The following is a 27,014-nucleotide window of genomic DNA, read 5'->3' on the forward strand; positions in this document are numbered from 1 at the left end:
ATTTCTCCCTTTCTTGTCTAGACCTTAAACTCTGACTGCTTACACTGTAGGTAGAGGAATCTTGGAAAACTCGCTTTTATCTGATACATTTTTATTTTCTTTCCAAAGTTAAAATATAAATTTCAGCAAAAAAAGAGAACAACAACAAACAAAAACTAAACAAGATGAAAAAAAAATGTACATAAAACACAAGACAAAAGAAACCTACACAAATTTTGTCCCCTCCAATTGAATACTGATTAGCATATTTCAACAATAATATTCCACCTCTTGCAAAGCAGGTCTACAATTTATAAACTTCTACAGTTCCTTGGAAAACTTTAGGAATTCCTAAAGAATTTCCCTCTTCAATTCCACTTAGGGAACAGAGTTTGTATAGATCGCAAAGGAGCCCTTACTAGTCCCCAACACTGCTGCCCCCTCAACCCTCCCTTGGCTTTTGCTCTGACTTGCTTTGCTAAATATTCCCCAAATTAGCAGGTGATTAGCTGTTAGTTACCAAATAGAATACAGTAATAGCACTCCTTCTGCTTCCCTAACCTCAAATCACAGTGCTATGTCCTGAAACTGTTCACACCTTGGAAATATGTGAAATGCTGACCAGAGAATATTCATTTGCCATTGAGCGTAAAGACCCTTGATCTCTTCTACTTTCGTAAAAACAAAGTCTATAAAGCACGGGTGTCAAATTCAAACATGTCATGTGACGTATCGTGACATTTTTTGCCTTTGCAGAGCCGGGGTGGGCGTGGCCTGCACATAACGCATCCAGCCCTTGGGCCGCTAGTTTGACACCCCTGCTACAAGGCCTTGGTCCCAAGAGGGAACAGAACTTTCAGTTTTAAAAAAAAAAACAGAATATGAAGGGAAACCCTTGGCTAAATCTCGGTCTTAAACACTTCATTAAGTTTTTGGGCTTCATAAATTTAATTAATTAGTTCATTTATTAAGTTTATATTCCTCCCATTTCACTGTTATAGTGACTCTGGATGGCTTATAGAATGATTAAAATATGAAAAAGATCATACAAGTTAAAATTAAGGAGATTTAAATAAGAAGCTAAAAACCAGTAGGACAGGTAATATGAAATTGGGGATCTCTCTACCACATCAACCATTCCCAGCATAGACCGCCCCTATCAGGGCCTGGGCAAGGTGGCACAGCCAGATTTTCAGGCTCTTCCAAAAGGCCAGGAGAGTGGGGGGTATATCTCACCCTCAGCGGGAGAATATTCCAAAGGGCATGGACCCCACCAGCCAAAATTCTTTGGTAGATGCAATCTGGAGTAGACCTCTTTTACAGGAGCAAGCAGGAAGGGCCAATCCCATTGGGGTGACACAGCTCCTCAGACACTCATTTCTATTAATTGGAACTTTTTAATGCCATTCTTGATTCTGTAGAAAATCCAGAGGGAGAAATTTCTTCTTTGTTTATGGTGGCCTCAAGAAACTGCTCTGGATTTACTGATAGCAGCCCAGCAGGGAGCATGGAAAGGACAAGAACTGTGTTGTTTCCACAAAGAAAAAAGAGGAAATATAGAGCAAAACATCTACATCCTCAGAAGTGCTATTATATCTTTCAGGGAAGCTGCACACACCACTACAATGTGGTTGAGAAATTCTCCTGGCTTACTTTGTTTTTCCCAAACTTAAGAACGTAGGGAAATGTGATTTTAAAAACATTTTAACTGTCGCTTCCTTTCCGAGTCTTGTAGAGTTTCAATGAAACTTGAAAGAAAGGTTAGGAATAGACCATCCTGGAACTCTATCTATGAGGTCACTAGGAGTTGAAAGTAAATTGATAGCATATAATTCCCCACCACCAAGGATCAGGTCTTTGTTATGAGAAGCCCACATTAATCACACCCTGAATAGAAACAAGATAAAGTGAGGGGGGGAAGCTTTCTGTAATCAAACAAAGCAACAAAAATAGAATAAGAGCAATAACCATGGTCACCTAGGCACCACAAGGGTTAAACTAATAAATTTGCTTAGTTGCCGAGTTATAACTCTTGGCATGAAGTAGAGGAGTGGGCACCAAGTAGAAAATAGAGCCTCGAGTTAGGCAAGTAAATTACCTCAAATATACTTTCCCTAGAAAAACAGAAGTGTCAGCTCAGCTATAAAATGCTTAGATACCAAGGAATGTTAATTTAAATTCTAAAGAGAGAATTAAAAACACTGGGAAATAGATAAACCTTAAAAGAAAGTAAAATCTTAACAGAGACTTTCTTTCACCATTTTAATTAAGGAATGTTGCCTCATCGTTCTCATCTTATGAATGCATAAAGTATCTGCCGTAACCCAATCAGTGAACAGCTGTACTGATTAAATGTAAATTGTAATTTGCATAAGACTATGAACTTGTAAACCCTCCCCTTGTAGGCTGGTGGCTTTTTTGCCTCTAGTACCACAATGAACCAATTTGTGTTTGTTTGTTTAGAACCAGAGGTCCACACACAATTCCATTGAAACAATTGGTTTCTTGTGATACCCCAGGCAAAAGCAGATGTCTAAAAAAGATGGGGATGCAAAATCCTTCTTTATAGACTTATGCAAATTGCAATTTAATCAGCATAGCATTTAATTGAGTAGATTATAACAGGTGCATGTTAATGAGGTCAGAATGGTAAGGTGATGGGTTGAATACAATGGCCTTCTTGAGTTGAGGAAGGAAACTGTCCAAGAATGTGATGTTTATTGTGTTCCTCTAAGGAGAACAAGGAGTTACAACAGCACTGGAGAAAAGTGACTTATGACCATTTTTCACACTTATGACTGTTGCAGCATCCCCACGGTCACCTGATCAAAATTTGGATGTTTGGACACTGGTTCACATTTATGATGGTTGCAGTGTCATGCGATCACCTTTTGTGATCTCCTGACAAGCAAAGACAAGGGAAAAGTCAGATTCATTTAGCAGCTATGGTTTCTACCTGAACAATTGCAGCTTCACTTAACAAATATGGCAAGAAAGGTCTTAAAATGGGGCAAAACTCTCCCAACAACTGTCTCACTTAGCAATGGAAATTTTGGGCTCAATTGTGGTTGTACATTGAGGACTACTTGCAATAACATCAGAAAGTGCCAGTTTCACCTAGTGGTTCAGGTACCAGCTATAAACTGGGAGACTGTGAGTTCTAGTCCAGCTTTAGGTACTGAAGCCAATTTGGTGACCTTGGACCAGTCTCTTTCTTCCAGCCCTAGAAGAAAGGAAAGGGCAATCCCCCCTTTAAAAACATTGTCAATAAAACTGCAGGGACTAGACAGGCAGTCACCAGGTGTCAAAACTGACTTTAACATGCAAACACATACATAATAACCATGAAAATAGAAACAACCTAGATTGCCAAGTTTCATCTTAGCACCAACCCAAAAGAGAAGAGACTCGGGAAAACCTTGAGACTGGGGAGTTAATGTGACAATTTCTTGACCTACTTTTTCCACCTTTTCTTTTTCCTGGTATGAAAAATCCTCCTGCGTTCTCTGTTCAAAAGAGTGTGTACGTCTTGTAAAAATAGATAAATATAGCTCCCCTTTCTCCAGTAAACAGCTATGTGATACTTCAAGTGTGTCTTCAAATTATGATTGGGTCAATATAAAAACAATGCTACAGGCAAGACAATATTCCTAATGGTATGAAAATCAGAAAAAAAAATCAGAGCAAATAATGTTGGTTCATAAACCCTGAGTAGAGTCCCACCTATATTAATTTTAATGATGAAATTGGAGGATAGAGCTTTTAATTTTATAATTTATAATTAAATATGCAGTAACTTTTTCTTTGCTGTTCAATAATACAAGATAAATAAATTACTGTGAGATGCTTTTTTTTAACCAAAAGCTCATTTGGCCATTTGAATGACTAGTGCATTTCAGTAAAGTACAGACTGATATTGCATTTAACAAATAACACACAAACAATTTGGTGTACAACTGGTTATAGGCATTTCAATAATATAATTGGCTTAACCCATATAAGTCACTATGGAAAAGATTTTTCTTCTTTTTCAAAGCTTATTGTGAAGTCAAACCTTTGGATAAAAAAGTACAGAAAGAAGGAGGAAAGATAGGAAGAGGTTGTTTTTCTTTAGCAGATCTAACAAATAATGTCAAATAAGTTTGACTTAACCAGGATGTGATAAATTAGGAAATCCATTTAACTTGGACATTTCCCAGGGAATAACATTAAGCCAAATGAGATTTAACTGACTAGGGCTGATGCTTAATTGGGATGATAATTCCATTTAATTGGGATGCCTGGAAGCAATTAACTGATTTTCTGATATACAAGTGAATATCTTTAGGATCAAGTCATTCCTTTATAAAATAAACCACGTATCAATTCTAGATCAGAATCCAACAGGTCTTTGAATTCAGCCTATCATTTGTTTAATCTTATATAGTAGTGATTCTAAAATATGGCTCTGTATAAATAAAATTATACAAACCAGAGTCCAGAGACAATGAATGAGCTTAAGGAATAATTTTATTGACAGCTTGGAAATGTTTCCCAACAATGGCTTGCTTGACTATTTAATTGTTTTCAGTGTTGCTTGTTGGGATAAGTATTTTTCAAGCTTATTATTTCTGCCTTAAAATGGGTATCATTTCTCCAACGAAAAGAGGAAAAGCCGCCAATAATAATATTGACTAATTTTTGTGAAGTTAAAAGGATGTTTTTTTTCCTTTGATGGGAAAAATCATGTATTACTTACTGGTTTTCCCTCCTCCTTATCTGATATTTGATGCCGTGTTTTTGATCTTGTATACTAAAAGCATTCATGCTTGACTTTTAACACAGTCTGCTATCTGCATATGCCTTACACCAGGGGTGTCAAACTTGCAGCCCGCGAGCTAGATGGGTCACCTGCTGGCCACACCCACCCCAGTTTAGCGAAGGGGGAAAAAGTCAGAATACATCACATGATGACGTGACACCGCCAGTTTGACACCTGTGCCTTACAGTGTACAGACATATAGTGTATGTGGCTTTTGTTTTAATTCTGAGTGGTTTAACGCTTATCATGAATAAAACACACAAAAAGACAGCATTTTCACAAAGTAGGCCTTTCACAATGTGCTTACAGGATCAGAAACCTTCTGATTTTCTCCCTCTGGCATTAAAGAACACATGCTAATGTTTAGTTTGATTTAATCTACTGTTTGGTTTTATGAAAAATTCCATGTCGGATAATATTCCGTTAATTGCTTGTATAGCTATGAATATATTTAAAGTAGCTCGGGTTCTGCCAGTGGGCCTGGGGAACGCAGAGCAGGATAGAGCCCATTAAATGGCTCATATGATGTGTTGGCGTCGGGGCAGGGGAGTATTATATTATTACTTTATTATATGATTCTCACTTTCATTAGTTTTATTGTTTTTATATGATGTTTTTACATTCTTGTAAGTCACCTTGAGTCTCCATGTGTAAATAGGCGGCAATATAAATCAAATGAATGAATGAATGAATGAATGAATGAATGAATGAATGAATGAATTACCGTTGGCTATTGTCAAATCCCTGTTTGCTTTTACTTTCTCTGTTGATGGACAATGCCAGTCACAATTCACATACTATACACCCTTTTTAAGCATAACTCACAATAGAAGCGGATAATTGTTACAAATTTTGGGAGGTTGTATAGGGGGATCCTTGGTGCTCTTTGAGCTTGAATGTTTTCTTGCAGAATTTTCATTACTAGGTACAACTAGGTACAATCATCAGTGTAGGTGTGTATAATGGATTTTGTGGTAATATTGTAAATTCCTTAGCTAACTACTATTATTTATGTAATTGACATAACTTGAAGCATTCCCCACCTTGGTCTTAAATATACCAAAGCTTTCCATATCAATTTGGCTGATAATATCTTGCTCTTGTGTTCCTATTTTCTGATCTCTTTTTTATTCACAAACAGTAGATGAAATCAGGCAGGTTACAAAATATTCTGGTAAAAATGTTAGTATAATTTGTTAGTTGCTATTTTCTCCTAACTATCAAGGTCATATTATTATAGAAAAGAATCCGTTTTCACATGAATGTCAGTGCAGAAGCTAATTAACAATTAAATTATACCACTTCATTCTGTTTTTTTAAAAAAAAACTGCACAATAGTTTGCATTTAAATAACTGTTTAAAACTGCATTTTGTACCTATCTTCAAAATACATATAACTGGAATACATTTCCTCTCCAAAGATGAATACATATATGCATTTCATTTCCAAACAGACATTTCTTTAAAAATGCATTTACTGAAGGCATGTGTCTTTTTTAGCCATGAACTGCATTATGACACTTAGAAAAGCACGGATTCTGATAGATGGCTTCTTCCCACCCATACATCAGCCTCTGAGATTCAGATCAGGTCACATGGTGCCTATCACATTCTGCTTACATCGTCTCCCATCCATTCCTACTGGCTGATTTACAAGGAAATCAAATAAATGAAATCAGGATTCTGGATTCTGATTCATTTGGTAGTGAAAAATTGTTCCATTTTTAATCATAGCGAACAGGGAAAGAATTGTAATCACTCTTACGGGCAAGAACACCAAAATAAAAGCCAAAAAAAAAAAAATTCCCTCTTGCCGTCACTAAAAAAGAATGGAAGTACTTCAAAGCTATTAAGCTCTGCATTCTACCCTCCCCTCCCTCCCTGGGATCAATATTTCTACTGAAAAAGTTCTCTCTTTGCAGGTTCTCTCATCTGTCTGTCCCAAGCAGCACCATAACAAGTGACCTCTCCTTCGTTCTGCATATTTTCAAATAGAGAGCAGAGAAGAGGACAGAAGCACCAACAGTGGCACACAAAGAAGGAAATCCTTGCTGTACTACTGTATTTCCTTACTTTTGCAGGGGAAAGAGTATTTTTATTTTATTTATTCTATTTTATTTCCACCTTTATTACTTTTACAACTAACTCAAAGTAGCGAACATATACAACACTTTCCTCCTCCTGTTTTCCCCACAACGACAACCCTATGAGGAGAGTTGGACTGAGATATGGGCCAAGGTCATCCAACTGACTTTCATGACTAGGTAGGACTAGAATTTGTAATCTCTTGATGATTGGCCCAAAGTCACCAAGCCAATTTTTAACGGCTAAAGTGGGACTAGAACTCAGGATCCCCCAGTTTCAAGTCTGGTGCCTTAATCACTAGACCAATCTAGCAATTTGTGGGGAAATAATAATTTCACATGAAAAAAAGCACCAAGTCAAGTCAATTCAGACATTGGAAATCAATGAAATGGGTTCGAAACCTTTTGTTCCCCCTTTTAGCTTTTCTTTTCTTTACTTGTTTTTTCTTCCTCTTTTTCCAAAATCATAATTCTGAAGATAGTCCCCAAAGATTTAGTCATTATAAGTAATTAGTATCTTTGAATTAAGAGTAAAGAAATAGAAAAACTGAAAAGAGGGTTCCCAGTCAAGCTTAATAGACGCTTGGATGAATAATGTTATTCTTCAGGAAGAAAAAGAAGGGATAACAAGAGATGGGGAAAACACAGCACAGTTTTGATCAGTTCTTTCATCTCTTGGACTCTATTCTTTCCAACCATCTCTTTATTTCTATGAATATTATGTAATAGCTTTCCCTGAACATGTTTTTGAAGTAATTAGTCTCTCATATGCATTTTCCCCTCCTCTACCACCTTTTCACTTAATCGTTCCACTGAACAAAATTTTTCTTATTAATTAACAGAACTCCAGACAATTCCATGGCTCTTAGTAGCCACATTCAGTCAGTAATTTTTGTTCCAGACAACTTCTAAAAGTCATTTCCTTAAGTTTACTTTTCACTTGGGAAATTAACCATTTTGCTAACATTTTCTTTTTTCATATAAAAATTGAATTTGGGCTTTTTGGTGTTCTGTAAGACATGTGTAATTTATCCAATTTTTGAAAAGGCGATCCTTTCTATAAATAAAAAATGATGCAATATGTTTAGCTTTGGCATAGGCTTCGTATCATTTTACAACGAGAACATTTTTTTAAAATGAAATTTTCATCTCCTGTTTAATACTTGATATGAGGAGGATATGTTTGCAGTGTTAATGCCAGAGCTGTCACTGGATAGGCCCATAACTATGGATCTCCACTGGCCCTCATGGACTTGGTTACTCAAGGCTCGCATGCAGTTCTTTTTAATAATTAAAGGAAGATACAGACTAGGTTACCAGTCTTAGTCGTATCAGTGAAATATGCAGCAGATAAAGACAGCTGGTAACACATTTGGGGCAGTATACCACAAGGTTAACCAAAGCTTAATTTAATTGCAAGCATATTCATGCTATCCTATGTAAACTAAATGACCAGTTTGCAAGTCAACACACTGTTGCTCTTCTCCTTTCAACAGCAAATACATGCAGCATATTGATACATTTAGAGTTCAAACTAAAGCACAATGTGATTTATTTAATTTTTGGTTTAGGGTGTTACATGACATTAGTCAGTGTGGTTGATGTTTACAGGTTACTTTTGCACTAATCATTGTCCTGTTTAAATAATTCATGGCACACATAATAAGGCATTCTGTTTGCATGTCATGCCAGGCACAGTTTTATTCTTACAGTGTTTTTCAAGATTACAGAGGTGAGGGAATCCAGCCCAGTTGATCGGTCATCAGTTTGATGTATTGTGTAAATCCAGAAAATAGGCTAATTTGGTCAATTTAACATTTTGTGCAAACATAATCCTATTCCGGGTATTTAGGCACTGACATGGAATTCTTTCAAGAAAAAAAAGGACAAAATTGTGCTAGCAATGGCCACCAGCATTGTTAAAGCTAGCATGTTGAAATGAAAATAGCAAGGTTTCTAATCAGGAAAGAAATAAGCTTCTTGGGATAAGCAATTAGCTCTGTGAAACTCAGGCTGCCTTTAAACAAACTGATACAATCCTCTGAGATTCAAGAACAGATGGAACCCATTAAGTCTAAGTTCTTCTGCAGGTAGGAAATAACATTAGAGGCACCCAAACAGTTTTATGATCTGCACTGCAGCTCATCCAAAAGGCTGCAGCAAAATGCTCTATTAGATTTGTGAGAGCAGAAAACAAAATTATGAGGCTCCTATTATCACTACTCTTAACTACACTGCATTGCCCTGCTCTTAACCTGCCTCGGTGACTTTGTGGCATATTGTTCTCCTAAACCTTTGAAATAAATGCCTTCCTCAAAAGCCAGACACTGAAGTAGAGAGTCTGGAAGCAGTGCCATCCAAGATGCCTTCTATACTCAAGCTGTTAAATGTGAAAGATTTTACTGAGATAATGTTTGGGCAATGGAAGTTGTAAAAGCCAATATGTGACCTGTCTCAGACTTAGACCTGCAGATGTGTAATACACGGTTGTTTTTGTCTCTTCTAAGCTACAGAAGACATCTGCAGGCTGTCTGGATATAAAGATCTCCTGAGATTCATCTTCTTCTGCCTTTTCACTCACGTGTCTCCAGGCAGAACTTATGATCTATGATTCATTAGCATAATAAAAGGAAATTTGGACTATAACCTGTTTGATACTGGCCTGTCAGGAGTCCCAGAAAAATACTTTCTTTCAGTAAGGGTTTTTTACATTATCTTCAGAAAGTGACCTAAAGATTCATAGAAATCTTGACTACCATTAACATCAGAAATCTGAATAGGTCACACATGGATACACACAATCCCTACAATATTTGAAATGGGGTGTAAGAGAGGTATAAGCAAACATTCCTACAGAAATGATACAAATTCCATCAAAAATTTGATTAGTGCTTTTTTGTTGTTATCTTGATGAGGCTCATTTCTGATTTCAGCAGAAACATGTCCCAGTAAGAGATTCTTTCATTTAGTTATCAGCCAGCTTGTCAATAAAACCCTTGTTTTATCACGCATTGGTGGCATTCCCATAAAATCTAGGTCAGAGTAATGCAAAACAAGTGGATCTTGCAAACTCTGCAGGCTGAGAGAAACAATAATTCCTCTTCAGGTTGAAAGCTTTCAACATATAAATGCTTCGTATGGACAATTATAAAACACATCTGAAACACGTGCTACCTTTTAGCAATCTTATTTGAACCATGCGTAGTGCTATACATAACTTGTCTTCATGTATAATGCGTAAAGGAAGCCTTACATTCTGCAGGTGATTGTCCCAGCTATATGTCAGATTTTTTTTAATTGAGTATTTTTTTATCCCTCCTTTATTATTTTTAAAAATAACACAAGTTGGTGAACATATGTAAGGCTCCTCCATCCTTCTATTTTCCCCACCACAGCAACCCTGCAAGGGGAGATGAACAGAGACAGAGTGACTGGCCCAAGGTCATTCAGTTGGCCATTCATACCTAAGACAGGACTAGAACTCATGATCTCCTGGTTTGTAGCCTGGCGTCTTAACCACTAGAGCAAGTTGGCTCTCTGATTATATGCCATTTTTTAGGCCTGGCGATTACATAGGTAAATTTTATCCAAGACGCTGTATCCCTAACTTGTTCTTTCAAGACTCTCAATGGTGTACTACTTTACAATGTGTAGACCATCCACAGATCATCCTTGTCTTCTCTTTCCTTTTACATTTCCCAGCATTACAGTCTTTTCAAGAGAGCTGGGTTTTCCCACAATGTGTCAAAAGTAGGATCATTTAAGTGTTGTCATTTATGACTCAAGTGGGATTTGTTTGATGAGCCATCAGTTTTTATTTGTGTATTTCCTTCTCAAATTCATATAGCTGCCCTTCTCCCAAACAAGAGACTCTGGCCAGCATCTTCTGGGCTGTCTATGGTATTCTCAGGAGCCTTCTGAGAACTCTCTCTTTTTAAATGTTCCTCTAAGCAGGCAGGGAACATCTTAAAACACTAAACAGCAGATGGTCCTCCTCTTCCTTTTTCTACAAGATTTGTTATTGTTTGGGATGTTTCTGGTCTTCTTCTGAATAGGCTTCCCTTCCCTGCCAAGATCCTGGTTCCAAATTGTAAAATTATTTCACTACACCAGTAGTGGTGTCCTTCTTGAGCAGTTTCTTAATCATCATCTGCAATATACAAGGCTGTAAATAAACCTTCACTCCAAGTCCTACTATAGGAGGAGTGTTTGTCTTGTTTATCTTGAACATAAAGAACCAATATTTCCTGGGATGAAGCTAGCCCAAAATATAAAAACAGAAACAAAAGACCAGCTGCTCCAGGGAGCTTTTGTTGCTAAGCTGAAGGCAATGTCTTTGTACCTGCTGCAATGGAGGCTTAGCAATACCTGCTTTAAGAAGTCATGAGTGTTACTATGGGACTCATACCAAAACACATGCTTTTCATCATCTGAATTCAATTGCGGTCTACATCTTATAATGGGCCAGGAGTGAAATATGCCATTTTTTTCCTTTTAACATATTCTCATTTTTCCTAATGCTGAACTTCCAAACAACTTGGGAAACATTTCAGAAAACTCCAGTAATGCAGTGCATACAAGCCACTTCGTTCTTTTTTTTAAAGTAAACAGCATTATACAAAAAAGAGAGTAATAATCTTCAGTCCAATAAATTAACACATACATTTTAAAAAGGAAGACACTACTCTCCATATCTTTTTATCCAAGTGTCTACCACTTCCAGAGATTGATTTATCCTAAAACTTCTCACTTCACTTCTGGTGTTCCCCCTTCACACAAACATCTATTCCTCCTTCATGTATTTATCTTGTGGTTTGCTCAACATCATTCACCATCTCTCTATGAGTAAACCATCTAAACCAGTGGTTCTCAACCTTCCCAATGCCGTGCCTCTTTAATACAGTTCCTCATGTTGTGGTGACCCCCAACTATAAAATTGGTGTGTCGGTTCCTAAGACCATCGAAAATATGTGTTTTCCGATGGTCTTAGGCTACCCCTGTGAAAGGGTCGTTCGACCCCCAAGGGGTCCCGACCCACAGGTTGAGAACCACTGATCTAAACTAAGCCACCTCAACACCAATCCCTCTGTCACCTGGTTCTTAAGATCAAGCCAATCTCATCTCCTTAAATTACTGAAACATCATGCTAAAACACTATTTTTGCAAGTCTTCAGAACACAAGTGAAGAATATGCCCTGGTGCCTTTTTTACCTCCCCTTATGTAACTGCTTCTGTGTTTTTCTTAGATTAGCAGACAAATGGCATCTGAAACATCATGGAGCATCATTTTATAAATAGCAGTTATCTTCTGAATAAAACCATCCTAGGAATAGAGACGTTGCTACAGTCTTTTTAAACCATGCACTATTAAAGATCTGAGGTCTAATATCATGTAATCTGGAAAGAACTTTTCATAATCCGCTGCAGCTCATACACTTGAAATAACAGTCAAGGAAAAAAATATAAAATCTTTGACTTCAGCTCCTGCTCATGCTACAGATTTAGATTTATTATCTTGCTTTTCCTCAGGACCCCTAGGCAGCATACATTAGTGGTGGGTTTATTTTACTATCGGTTCGCTTGTGCCCGCGTGTGCACTCACACAACGCTTTTGCGCATGCACAGAAGCATCCAACTGGGTGGGTGGAGCCTCCCGCCGCCGCTACTACCGGTTCGTCTGATCTGGGGTGAACCAGCAGAAACTCCCCTCTGGCATACATGGTATATTTCCTCTTCCCATTTTCTTTCCCATAATCCTGTTTGGGGCAGTCTCCCAATAACGTTTATACACACACCTTAAGTTTGTAACATGCTGGCTCTTGCCTAATTTTGTATGCATTTTTCACTGCTATGCACATTTTGTATCGGAATGTAGACATATGGACATATAATTATTGTGTGCAGCAGTGCGTTGCAATATTTGGAGAAGTGGAACATCCAAAGGAGAGCTCTCTTTTGATCCACATATTAGTTTGGGAATTGCAAATTAAATCTTTTCACTTAAATATGTGGACAAAATGAATTTTTGTCCTTCCCTGTGGGTTTTGTTGTCTGACGTGTGCTTTTCAGAAGGTGTTGCACAATAGTTTGCAGGAAAGGGACTCTCATCTATGTGGTACATAAAAGGTTAAGTGCACTCACATTTGCAATATATGCTACTTTTATAAACAATAAAACCTCATAAAACAAATTAAAGCCACATCGTAAAATGGGAAATAAAAGACAAATTCTCTACTATACCTTGGCATTGGCATAGTTTTTAACAAGCCAGTTAATAACCACTTTGTTGTTTATATTATAAATCTGAAAATATTATAAATCTGAAACAAAGGAATAAGGAATAAATCTACAAACTGTAAAACAGCTGTTACTCCTGCAGTAAAGCAAAATCTTAAACCTCACACCAGCTGTTGAGAAGTTTAATTATTATCATATTTTTTTAAAAAATATTCTATTTATTATTTTTCAGTGCTCTATAAAGCGCATCATAACCATAATCATAACCAACAAAACACAAATCAGGGGCTGTAAAAGCCCTAAAAATTAAGACACAGTTTTAAAAGTTAGGAAAAAGGCATGGATCATTTTTTGTTCAATATAACAGACCATAGTTTAGAAATGAACCTTGCTATATCAATAAACTCATGATCTAAGATTAAAAAAAAGAAATACTACAAGTAGATCTGGCCTTAGAATTAGACAGAGGGAGGAAATGGTCTCAAATGGCAGCAACTGAGAGTCTTAATGCCTTCAGCTTTAGTAGAAGACAAGTTTTGTTTATGTCAAAGATCTAGCAGCCAATCCAATGCACTTTATCTGTAGGCTGTGGTAATCTAGTTGCTGCCCATGCAGTTTTTGACCGAGCGAAATACAATATCCAGTTCCGTCACCATTTGTGTACACTTTCAGCTGCTCTGTTAGGACAGAACATTGCCTGAGGTAAACCATCATGGAGGTAAGTCTACACTTCATACCCTCGCAGCCACACCAAAAGCAGTTAGATAGTTAACTTCCTTGGCTATCGAACGATAAATTCTACCCTGTTGTAACTCTATGGTACCCCATAATGGCAATTTTATCCCAATTTAATATTTTGCCTCATCTATTGTATTTGTATGTATAATGCATTTTATTAGTGTTGTATATCAATGATTACATGATCTCTGTAGATGCCATATGTTAAATAAATAAATAAAATCTGTAGACTCCTTTCAACTTAAGTTGAACTGACTTCATGGACATGATTACAAATGTTCTTGGCAACACTGTGGAAATGGTTTGCTGTAATGGGGAGTAGCTGGCCCTTTTAAGAACAAGCCAGCCTGGTGTGTCTAATGGGAGTCATCTGAGCCCTGATATCTAATAGAAGAAAAGAAGGAGGTTCTGTCAGGATTTGGGTGGGAAGAGTTTTGGGTGTCTTGTGAAGTCCTATATGAGTAGAGGGCAGCCTTCGGTCACCTTGGAATTCAATCTTGCAACAAGAACTGGAATTACACTATTTTTGGCTATTTTATTCTGTTTCTAACCATGGTTTGGTGTATGGAAACTTATTTTCTTTTTGCGTCGTTAATGAAGTCATTTTTGTTTCAGTCCTAGAGTCAACTGGTTTTTCCTCTTTGTATTTAGCCAAAGTCAAGGTGAGGATGAGGATTTCCTCTTCGATCCTTTCCTGGTTCTTCACAGGACTGGTGTGAAAGAGACACAGTTGTTTAGTGTGTTTGTGTGTGTGTGTGGGTGTATGAGCAAGGGGACATACTTTCCAGTTGTTGCTCATCCAAAAGGATGGCTATCACAGAACTGAAGGACCTCTTAGAAAGGGCTGGTTGGACCCTGAGTGTCTTTTCTTTTATTACATTTCACAATATTTTTGCCTGGGATTTTTAAAAATTTATCCCAGCATTTTACATTGATAGAGTTTTCTGGTATTTTGGTGCCATCCACTAGTTTTTCAAGTTCAGCCATGGTTGGTTAAGTATCTATTGGAAGAATGTAAATGCAGTCTAGCATTTGTTTGGTCTCTGAAGATAATGCCATTACTACCTGTCCAATGTCCAAAGTTTCAGGAAGGTCTGTTAAGAATCCTCTTGCACCACTAAAGTGAAATGCCTACAATGAAACAACATACTTTTTCTGTGGGGGGCTGCACATTTTGAAATCTTCTATCCCCAGAGTCCATAAAGCTCCCTCCCTTATAACTTTGTCTTAGTGCTAAAGAAATTTTAAAAGACAGTCTTTTGAAATAGGCATGCTATAAACATTGCCAAGCAAACATTCTCTCATCTCTTTCCAGTAAATCTATACTTGTTTATCACATATTCACCCTCTTGTTAGTACTGTTTCATAGTTACATCCTTGAGAGAGAATGGTTGTCCACTGATTGACAGTTAAATTTTCAGAAGCATATTAACCCTAGGGATAGAAAATCTAGCCAGTGGACAGGTTGTTGTAGAATAAATGTTGATCGAACACAGCAAAGAGACAAACCATCAGCAACATTTAGTAGTGTGTCTTTCTCGGTGTGAAGGTGATGGTTAGTAATTGGAGAATTACTCAGCCATAGAAAGTAGAACTGGACAGGTGAAAAGATTTGAGCAAAAAACCCAAACCAAAATAAAATCATATAATGATTCATTGAATATATACTTCTTCTTTGGTTTGTTTCTGACAATGGATGGTCAGTCACAACAATATGAAAGACACAAGTAAAAAAGTAATTCGTGTGCCAATCAGCATCCTCTCTGTGTGTTTAATAACTCTGTCTGCTTATGTATCGAATATCCATATACACTAAATATTAAGGCTTTTCGGGCTCTAATAAATGATCTACATTCTGAATTCAGAGGTTTATTATGGAATTTTTTCATCTTTCATTTCTTTTTTGTCACCTTTGATAATACCTTTTGCTCCCTCAACTCATTAATTTAACTTTCTGTATGCCCTGAGGAACTCTGCCATTTAGCTCCTGTTGGATATGCATGTTTTAGTAGTAGCATATGTTATACATGTTGCAGTATTTCGATTATACCAATAAGGACAATAAGGAATAAGGGCAGAAAAATGTATTTGGCATATCATTGGTATACTATATAGTAATAGTATACCACAGGAAGTCCCTGACTTACAACAGTTCATTTAGTGACTGTTCAAAGTTAGAACATCACTGAGAAAAGTGACCTATGATCATTTTTCATAGTTATGACTGTTGCAGCAACCCCATGGTCATGTGATCAAAATTCATACGCTTGGCAACTGGTTCATATTTATGATGGTTGCAGTGTCCTGGGGTCATGTGATCTCCTTTTGAGTCAATGGGGAAGCCAGACTCACTTAACCATGCCACTAACTTAACAACTGCAATGATTCACCTAACAACTGTGGTAAGAAAAGTAGTAAAATGGGGCAAAACTCACTAAACAAATGTCTCACTTAGCAACATAAATGTTGGGCTCAATTGTGGTTGTAAGTCAAAGGCTACCTGTGTATGTATCATATACTAGCCAAATGTGCCCCAAATTATAAACTCATCAGATGTCACCCATGCTTTTTTAAAACTATAATCATCACTAGGGATTATTAAAATATTAGATGCTTCACTGTTGTAGAATTACAGTGTTGTGACATATCACAGAACTTTAAATAAATGTGTTTGGGGAGGAGAAACTGATCAATGGCGGCAAAACCCTGCCCTTTTAATAAAAGCTGGGAATGTAAAAAAAAAAAACCACCACCATAATTTGTCTCTTCTATCCATGGGATAATCCATGGATAATAATGTAATAATAATAACAACAGCAACAGCAACAATTTCACATTCTAGTTCAGATGACACACAAGTGTGTGTGTGTGAGAGAGAGAGAGAGTGTGTGTGTGTGCGCGCGTGTTTGTGTGCGTGCGTGCGTGCACATATTCATGAAACCTAACTGGAAAAACCTAAGAGATCCCAAGTAAACTCTACATCAGTAAGTGGCATAGAAAAAGCTTATGTCTATTAATAACTGTGCAAAGAGACAAGGTAAATGAAGAGGTAGTCTGCAGATTTATGCTGGAGCACATCTTCAGGGACCTTCTCTCTAGCGGAGTGTGTGCTGTTCTGTGTGTGGTATTTGTAGTGCCTGTGGTAAGTGGTTTTTTAGATGTTGATTGGGGTGTGTTTCCCATGTATTGCCCCTTTGGCTATGTAGGATAGACAGGGAGGAAGCTAACCACCAGACTGCAAGGAGACAAGTGAGCAGTCAGATGAGGAGACACAAACTCATTAGAAGCCTCACACTGCAATGAACATTCAACTTTGCAGCAACAAAGATTGTTGGACAAGCAGGTACAAAACAGCCCGGGAAGTGATTGAAGCCTGGGAAACAGGCTCCTCAGTCAACAGGAGTGCTAATTTACCACCAGCCTATCAAGTACTTAGAAGGAGAGGGCTAGGCTACACAAGCAAACAACAGCTAATGACTTAAAAGCCAGCCATCAACGCACACCAATCGACATCTAAAAAGCCACTTACAACAGGCATTATAAAAATCACACACAGAATAGCACACAATCTGCTAGAAAGAACTTCCTTGAAGATGGGTTCCAGCATGATTCTGAAAGCTTGGAAGACAAAATCCTGGGTCCCAGTGACCAACCCAGATTGGATCATGCAACATGATCCTGGGTCAGGTATATTCACTTTCATTTGGAAGATGTAGTATAGGTGTGCAGTGCTTCCAGAGCAATCTAGATATTCCAGAATATGAACATAACAAAGTCATAAGTTCTTTAAAGCTGCCACATCTTTCATGGGATCTCATGGTGGCCCCATTGCAGACTTCATAGGACCTCTGGAAAAGATGTGGATGTTTCAAAGATGCATCGTATTGTGCAACATCTTTTTGGAATTAAATCTGAAGCACTGCACAGCCCTAATAAATAGCAAATAAAAATGACTGTGAACGCCCATGGTTTCATTGTAGTAAACTTTTTTTATACCCTTAGTCTCTCAGAAAACCCCTTCAGGTTTTTGAAGAACCATAGAGTTCCACAGACTACAGTTTGAAAAACATTTGCTGAGGTAATTGGGCAGAAGGATTCCTCCTTCGGCTGACTATTTCATTTCCTTGATAATGCAAAGAAACTTGGGATATATTCTGGTGGGTTTTTAGCAGTTTTTTTTCTTATGGTTAACCTTACCTGCATCTTGTTCTCTAACTCTAGATTCCTGTTCCATCTTATCTTTATCTATAAAAGCAGTCTCAGTCATGCCCAACATATTTTCCCTGTTTGTGTAGGACAAGAATTGTCAGAACCAAAGGGTGGAGTTAAAAGAGAATCAGCCTAGGATCCCTATGAAGCCACAAGCGGACTAAATCCAACCCTCCTTGAATTCTGTTAACCCTTATCTAACTCAGAATTGGAGAGGAAGGCTGCCCCCTATAGTTGGACTAGTGGAATGAAATCCACAGTGGAATGAAATCCACCAGGACTCCTTTCCTTATCTAACTCCGAGGAGGTGCTAACTGTGAGCTGAGAAGATTCCTGTTCATAGGAATGCAGTTTAAGTGGGCCTTACATTTGTGTCTGATTTTTCAAACCTGGCAGTTTAGATTCATTTCTTGGATATCAAAAGAAGGAAAAACACGCAACAATTAATAAGCAACAGTTAACTCATTTGGCAATTTCCAAAAATATATTTCAGGTGCAGAATAATCACGGGTTGGTATTTTCTTCAACTGGTGATGAGGACAATACCGGAAGAGGAACCAATATCTACTAATGATGATTTTCAAGTACCGTGTTTAATGTAATAGAGTGATTGCCACATACCGTATATTTGTAATAACTCTGCAAACAACTTACCGGAACGAGAAATTTTTTAATTTCTTCCAGGGCATGACTCATCCGTGAATAAGCTTCTCCAGGAGGGGCAAACACTTCAATTAATACATGTAGTTCATCACTCAAGTGTGCATATTTGGCTTCCTCACTTTTTCTTAGTTCTTCTTCCTGTGGAGAAGAGTATTTTTAGAAATCACTTTGCATTGATTTAACATTTGTAAATTGCAAACCAAAGGTCATAATCTAGGCAGACTTTCAGCAAAATGAGGCCCCGTGAGAAACAACAAAATTCCTGTATAAATTATTTGACGTATTAATTATAAATCTGAAAATCACTTTGTGTGAATAATGAAAACTAACATAATTAACATCTGCAACAGATTTTAATCAATAAAGCATAGAATGGTTAATGCCTCAGAGTGTTGAAATTTTCACAATGCAAAAAAACCACCAAGCTCATTTCTAAAAAAAGGAAAAAAGGATCAATTCAGATTTCTTTCACCAGAGTAACGGATGTGATGAACTATAAAATGCATCCTAAAGTGCTATTTATTTTGTTTGCTTTATGTACCATTGTCCATCAAATAGAATTGAGCCCAGAATATTTTAGTAAAAAAAAAGAAAAGAAATATCAAACTAGAAGAAACAATTATTAGTAAAATATCCAGACAAATACTTTAAAAATAGCAGCATTTATTGCAATATCTAAAAGCATTTATTAAAAGTAAAATGTAATAACATGGTAAAAAAAAAAAGGTGTCCCTGAAGATTTTACTCTGCTGGACATTGCCGACGGTAGGGGGCAGTGTTCATCTCCGTTTCAAGGCCACTGAGTTAGCACTGCCCCTTTCCATGATCATGTGGCCATCATGATGTCTCAGAGTGCTGTTACATTCCCATCAAAGTAGTACTTACTTATTTACTCACATTTGCATGCTTGCGAATTGCTATAGTGGCAGGAACTGCGACGAGGATGGGAACTCACCCCATCACATGGCACTCAGGTATCGAACCTGGATTGCTAGCTTTCCATCTGACATACCTAGCATCTTAACTGCTGAGCCACCCTGCTGCCCCAAGAATATGGCAGATATGTGAAAAAACACTCTTCTCTAGAAAGTTTAGAGGGCTTTAGTGGCACAGTGGTTAGAATGCAGTCCTGCAAGCTACTTCTGCTGCCTGCCAGCTGCCTGCAATTTGGTAGTTCAAATCTCACCAGGCTGAAGGTTGACTCATCCTTCCGAGGACCCAGATTGTTGGGATCAATATGCTAACTCTGTAAACCGCTTAGAGAGGGCTGTAAAGCACTGTGAAGCGGTATATAAGTCTAAGTGCTATGCTATTGCTAAAACAATCAACCACTCTGGCAGGATTATTATTATTATTTTGGCTGTGGTTCTGGATACACACTACAATAAGGGGAACTCAGCCAAAGCTTATGAAATATGCAAGCCTCGGCGTCTTGGTATTATGCCTAATCTTGTGTTGCAGGTGCTTAGACAAAAAAAACCTGGTTTATATTTCCCCCCATATTCTAACTCAGTGCAATCAGCATAACTGCCAAGATATATCAATGAAAGAATCAGAAGCTGAGCTCAAATCTAGGAGATGTTTACCTGGAGAAAAATTCTTTAAACTTTTATGTGAAATAAAAATTCTAGACTAAAAGTTCTGCAAGAATGGTGATGGCGAAGCTTTTTGTGAAGGCGTGCCAAAATTGTGCGTGCGTGCACGATAACATCCGCACATGTGCCCACACCCACAATGCAATGCGCCCCCGCCCAGCTATGCATGTGCACATGAACCCCCATGCATGCCTGCATGACCCTCCCCTGCAGGGGGGGGAGTGTTCACCCTCCCCAGGCTCCAGAGGCTTTCCTGAAGTCTGGAGAGGGTGAACCCCCCTCCCCCGGAGGCCCTCCAGAAGCCAGAAATGGATCATTTCCAAAATTCCGGTTGGCCGTTGGGCCCGTTTTTCACCCTCCCCAGGCTCTGGAGGCTTTCCTGAAGGAAAGAGTGAAAATGGCCTCCCCTGGTCCTCCGGAAGGCCGAAAATCAGCTGTCCGCATGTGCACTGGAACTGACAGGTCACGTGCCGGCAGACATGGCTCTGCGTGCTACCTGTGGCACGCTTGCCATCCGTTCGCCATCATGGTGCTAGAAAGATGTAAGGAAAGAAACCATCTCCTTGTTAGAACCAGGGAAGGCTTTCTCTTGCCATTTCCCAATATAATGAGAGATTTATCTCTAGCACCACAAATCAATTGTTGTGGCATTTTGCAGGTGTGGGGACAACTGGCAGCCTTTCAGGCCTTGAAGAAAAAGAACAAGGAGATACACTGGTAATTTCTTCCAATGGAAATGCTATTTAGAAACTATTCTCTTTCCTCCACTAAGAAAAAAAACCCCAAATGAATGTTTAGATGTTATTTATATGTGTTTATTTTCCTGCACGTTGGCCAAAGAAACGTGTTGAGGTCATCAATCTTTATTATTATTATTATTATTATTATTATTATTATTATTATTATTATTATTATTATTATTATTTGCATGTAAATTATTATTTACAATCAAAGGCATAGCTTCTTCAAAGATCAGTAGATTTTCCAGACATTTCCTTCATAGCTCCAGATCCATCAATTCTATTCATTCACGAGGACAGTGATGGCTAACCTTTTTGTCCTTGCGTTCTGAAATTACACTTATGTGTGCAATAATGTGCGAACACGCAACAGCGCATGTGCGTGCTACAGTGCATGCATACATGCCCACATCCTGCCCCCTGTGCATGCACACCATGAAACCCCTATGACACTCCCGCGCATGCACACAACCTCCCCCCGCCCCATTTTGGGCCTAGCAGGCTTCCCTGAAGCCTCCTAGGACCAAAAATGGGCCATGTGAGGTCGTTGCTCACCTATGCTGTCCCCTGCCCCCCACACATGTGTGTGCGACCCTCCCTGCCCATGTGCGCATGATCTCCCACCCCCGTGCATGCGCACATGTCTCCTGCATGTGCAGTAGAGACACAAACATCAGCTGGATGGTGGGAGATACGCGTGCATGCGTGGTGAAGCTGAGCTGGGCAACGTTTGGATGCCCACAGAGAGGGTTCCACATGCCACCTGTGCCATAGGTTCACCATCACGGCACTAGGATCATGCCCAAAGCTCTCCTGTGAAAACAGATATTTTAGGTGCATGAGATGTTAAGAGTTGAACAGGAATTTCTGCTTCCCAGTTTTGTTGATGGAAAGAATTCTGCCACAAGTGACATTCTCATGAAAGAAATATAGAGTTGTATTTTTTGTTATGAGCTGCCCGGGTTGGGTGTGTTTTTCATGTAAGATGTTCTGTTGTTCATTATTTTTAAATTTAATTTTTTTTTACTCCTAGCACAAAGACAATAAACAATGTCAGCTCCAGGGATGGTCAGTTTTTCCTCTGTTCTGTGGTCCTTTCATGGGAATGGGAAAGTTTTGATTCTACAGAAGAAAACCTTTATTCAGACCAACTCCAGAATGCATCCTTTTTGTTTTCTTCAATGACAGAGTTCGGCTGTTCCTCATTTATCGTTGTTGACGAAGACCTTGTTTTATTTTTTAATATTATCTTAAGACTAGATGTAGTGTGCCTGAAGATGAGTAATCATGCTAATTTGGGCACAGAATGTACTCACACCTGTTGAACAGACATGTGTAGGCACTACAGTTGTTGCACTAGTAGTTCAGCAGCTCACACTTACATTGTGCTTCAGAAGCGCACCTTGCTTCATAAGCTTGAAAGCCCTTGTGGATGAGGCTATGACAGGTAGGGCAGTTTTGTGGCACAATTTCCCAGGAGCTTATATCTATATCAAGTAACTTCAGAGAGGTCTTTAGTCTTAATGTCTTCAAAATGTTCCTCCTGCCCTCCATATAAGCAACTTCTGGCAGAGAGTTCCCCCAAAAGTAGCTGATTAGATATGTGCTTGTTTAGCATGTGGATGACATGACCTTCCCACCGTGTCTGTGCTCTCATCAGAAGAGTGACTATCCATAAATGGTGACTGGTAGTAGACATGCAACTTCATGTCTAGTACCTTGTCTTGCCATCTGATGCCTAATATCCTGCAAAAGTTCCAGCCATGTGGAAATGGCTGGGCAGTCTTGCATGCTTTTGACACACAGTCCATGTTTTAAAGGCACATACACAAGGCTAGCAAGTATTACAACTCTGTAGACCTTCAGTTGTATTACTGAGCTGATTCTTGATATTCCCACACAGTGGAGTGTAGTCTACTGAAAGCAGAATGTATATTTGCTATTGTGCAGTTAAATTCTGCACCAATAGCCACTGCTCAGGAGAGGAGTAAGGAAATTGGACTGGTTACTGCCTGACATTTCCGACTGGGATTTTGGGTTCTGTGAACAGAATATGCATGAGGAGCAGGTTATCCATGACTTCTGTCTTTTGGAAATCCCTGGTCATTATGCCATGATGGAAATGGCATATCATCTTAATGAATTTAGTAAGGCAGCCAAAATAGGACATGATCCTTCACTGGCCTTGCCAGTTAACAATTTCAAAAGCTTTCATGGGATTAGCAAAGTGTCTGCGGAGATTCTCAATCCTCCAGGTCATGGTTATCCTAACTGAATTAAGTTAGAACTGAAGAAGTTTCTTGGATGAGAAATGAAACATTTTCAAAGGAAAAACACCTCAATTGAGAAAGTCCAATTGCCTTTTGGAAAAAGCACCACGGGGAGATCAACAAAAGCAAACATCGCAGTTCTGCTCCTGACATTTCTGAAATTGGTGTGTAGCAAAGACCATGTCAATAGTCCCACAAACTTTGCAGAAGCTGCACTGTGACTCTGGCAACAGACACTGCTCCAGATAAGTGACCTGATGATGTTGCAGGACTTTTGCAAGCATTTTTCTTGCAAAGAGAGCAAAGAGATTTCTAGTGGAGCTTCCTAACAGATTTAATAAGGGAGAAATGTTGGTAAGTCCACTCAGAGCTCTTTCTATGAAAGGAGAAGATCCAAACAATACTGTGATTTATGGAATACTTAGGGATAATTAATATATTTACATGATCTTACTTTAGTCCTGGTCAGCAGGAGCTTGACCTAGCAGAAAATAAATTGAGGTACAAATCCAAAGATTGCCAATTTTTTTTTCTATAGAATGTAAATATGTTAAGTAGCCTTACAGAAATTTCTTGATTATTTTGTTCATGGATGAGGCAACACATGACTCAAACAAAACAAAACAAAACTTCAAAAGCAGGCTTCCTTATTATGCACTCAGACTAACCACTATTGTTGTAAAGAGAGGAGAACGAGAGAGAAATATTTGCCCAGAGCAATGCTGCCACTTTACATCTAATTATGTTAAGTTGTTCTGGTAGACTTCATATGTGACAAGCTTTCTGAATGATAATGTATCTCTGATGAGCCATGCAAAATTTGCAGGTTTTTCAGCCATTTAAGCACAATGCAAGAAACTATACCTGAAATTGAATTCTGAATAAGTTCAGAAGAGATCCATATTTCTTTCCTGTTGAATCTAGCAATATTGAGCCTATTTCTAACCAGAAAATACTCTTTATGTGTACTTATTAAGAATTTCGTGGCATACAAAACAATAATTAAGTGTTCAACTTAATGAGGTAGATGTAACTATTAGACATATACAAAGCGCACAGATTCTCAGTTGACTTTGAACTGTTGTCCCTAAAATGTTATTTTTAATAGCTGATTTGAAAGAAACCAGCATGAAGAGGGAACAGGCCAGGGGTAAAATCCAGTAGGTTCTGACAGGTTCTGGAGAACCGGTAACAGAAATTTTGAGTAGTTAGGAGAACCAGCAAATACCACCACTGGCTGGCCACAGAGTGAGGTGGGAATGAAGATTTTACAATATCGTTTCCCTGGAGTGGGAAGGGAATGGAGATTTTGCAATATTCTTTCCCTGGAGTGGGGAGGGAATGGGAATTTTACAGTATCCTTCCCCTGGAGTGGGGAGGGAATGGGGATTTTGCAGTATCCTTCCCCTGGAGTGGGGAGGGAATGGGGATTTTGCAGTATCCTTCCCCTGGAGTGGGGAGGGAATGGGGATTTTGCAGTATCCTTCCCATGGAGTGGGGAGGGAATGGGAATTTTACAGTATCCTTCCCCTGGAGTGGGAAGGGAATGGGGATTTTGCAGTATCCTTCCCATGGAGTAGGGAGGGAATGGGAATTTTGCAGTATCCTTCCCCTGGAGTAGGGAGGGAATGGAGATTTTGCAGTATCTTTCCTGTGCCAAGCCCACCAAGCCACACCCAAATTTGAATTTCATCACTGGAACAGACCCTATATGTTGCTCCATTATTACAAAATCCCCTGTGTGGTAATGGGAGACTCAGTCAACTGTAGTTAATTTAGTAATCATAGTTTAGCCAATGTGTGTAACCATTGGATTTTCACCACAAAATCCTCAGGTCACGAAATCAATGCAAAATTTAAATGGTGCTACAGGTTGCATTATTATATATCTCTCCTGGATCAAAGTTTTCTGCTGGAAAAAAAAACCCAACTCCATTCTTGGAAGGTGCTGTCTGAATCTAATTTATAATTACTTGATTTTAATACTATTTTGAATCCCTTGGCAGAAATGATTTTTTTTAAAAAAATATGATAACAATGAATAGATGCCAGCATATGCATTCAGAAAGTTATTGAAAATTTGGCTTGTCTCCCAGGCTTGGGCAGATAGGTGATTAAGTCCCTGGTTGTTTTATTGTTATTTATACCATATCTTCTGAATGTTTAAACAAAACCTCTTTAAAAAAAAATTAAGACCCCTAGAGTCCTCTGGAGTTGGGCAACCTTTAAACTGAACAATTGAATGAATTAAATAAAATAATAAAATATTAATAAGTAGATATATAGAATTATTACCGTTGCTGACCAGAACTGCAAACAGAAAAATAAAAATAAAATAAAAGCAAACCAAATAAAATATTACAATTGATGATAGATTCATTAGAGGACAATAAAAGTTTGATTTATAGGCAGCATAACAACATGTTCCAAGAGCCTGAATTATACTGATCTGGTGACAAAAACTGTATATAAAAAAGATCAGAACTTCTCAAGTTTTTTTTAACCAGGTAAGTTAAGGAGTATAAGGCAAGTCCTTGAATCTCTACATCCTTTTTATTATTTAATATGTATTATTATAAACTAATGAATAGCAAAGAATAAAAAGTAATACAATAAATAAATAAAAGCATTGCTCTTGTCCCCCCCAAAAAATGGTCCTCAGTCCATTTTGACCCAGATGTAAGATTTGAACTTTGGATCTACTACATATGTGGCTTAAGTCTTACAGCTCTTGGTTGCATTTCTTTCTAGAAATGGATTTTCCAGTATCTTTAATGAAACTTATCAAGAGCTGTGTCCTTTAATCTCTGTTTTGAGATTTTTCTGGTCCCAATATTAATTCGGCTGAAGTCTAACACATGAACAGACTCTGAGGGTGACAAAACATTTCGAATTCATATTTCTCATACTTACTTTAGTTTGAGAAAATAGCTTTTTTTGTTTTATACATTCGCTTTCTGATTAAATTGTCTTTGTTTTTATCCAAAACAAACATATATAATGTGATCTATCAGATAATTTACAGATTTAAAAACAGATAACATTAGATTGCCTGCCAGGTGTTTTGACTGTAATAATCAAATGAGTTTTTTTTCTGCAGTGTAATACAATATCCGCTCAACAAATGTGTAGGAATTCATGCCACGAGTCACGACATAAAGCTAAAACTGATTTTGCAAATACTGTCATGCCCACCCCAAGGCCCAGCTGTAATAATGATAATAGTAAGTGATGGTTTTATAACGGTAAGGTAAAAAAAAATTAGTGAAATCAAGCAAGACCTAAATTGCTTTGTACAGAGCCAGTCCAAAATATTTATCACCTGCGAGATATTATGGTGCTGTCTTGCATTTTATACATAGAAGCCAACCAGACAGTTGGATTTTGTGAGACTGGTAAGAGGACAGCAGGATAGTTTATGAGGATCAGGAGAAGATGGAGAGCATGGTTGTAACCTCCTGCTACCAGGCTTCCAACATATGCTACACTCAGTTACTGAATCTCTGCCTAAATATAGGACTAACCCTGACTTTCCAAAGTCCCCAATAAAAGAAAGGGCTTTCTCTTTCTCTATAACTTGATCCACTAGGAAGTCAGCTCAGATGATTTAAAAAAAAATCTTCTAGGGTTAAATCAATTCTGAAATAGCCCGAGAAGTCATTAGCTATTTTTACATGCTCTGGCATATATACATGATA

At 38.2% G+C, this 27,014-nt stretch overlaps 1 protein-coding gene across 10 annotated transcripts in view; it reads right to left on the reverse strand.

Annotated features, from left to right (window-relative positions):
- Positions 1 to 27,014, reverse strand: part of KHDRBS2 (KH RNA binding domain containing, signal transduction associated 2) — a 450,741-nt gene that overhangs the window by 240,392 nt on the left and 183,335 nt on the right. For all 10 annotated transcript variants that reach the window (XR_014174493.1, XR_014174494.1, XR_014174495.1 and 7 more), the window contains one exon: positions 18,703 to 18,849. Coding sequence is in view for 1 of the 10 variants with exons in the window: in XM_081942586.1 (XP_081798712.1) it covers positions 18,703 to 18,849 (147 nt within the window). In the remaining 9 variants the exon portion in view is untranslated. The remainder of the gene's footprint in view (positions 1 to 18,702; positions 18,850 to 27,014) is intronic.

Source organism: Natrix helvetica (assembly GCF_964273705.1).
Source record: "Natrix helvetica genome assembly, chromosome: 2".
In the NCBI taxonomy this organism is placed as follows: Eukaryota; Metazoa; Chordata; class Lepidosauria; order Squamata; family Natricidae; genus Natrix; species Natrix helvetica.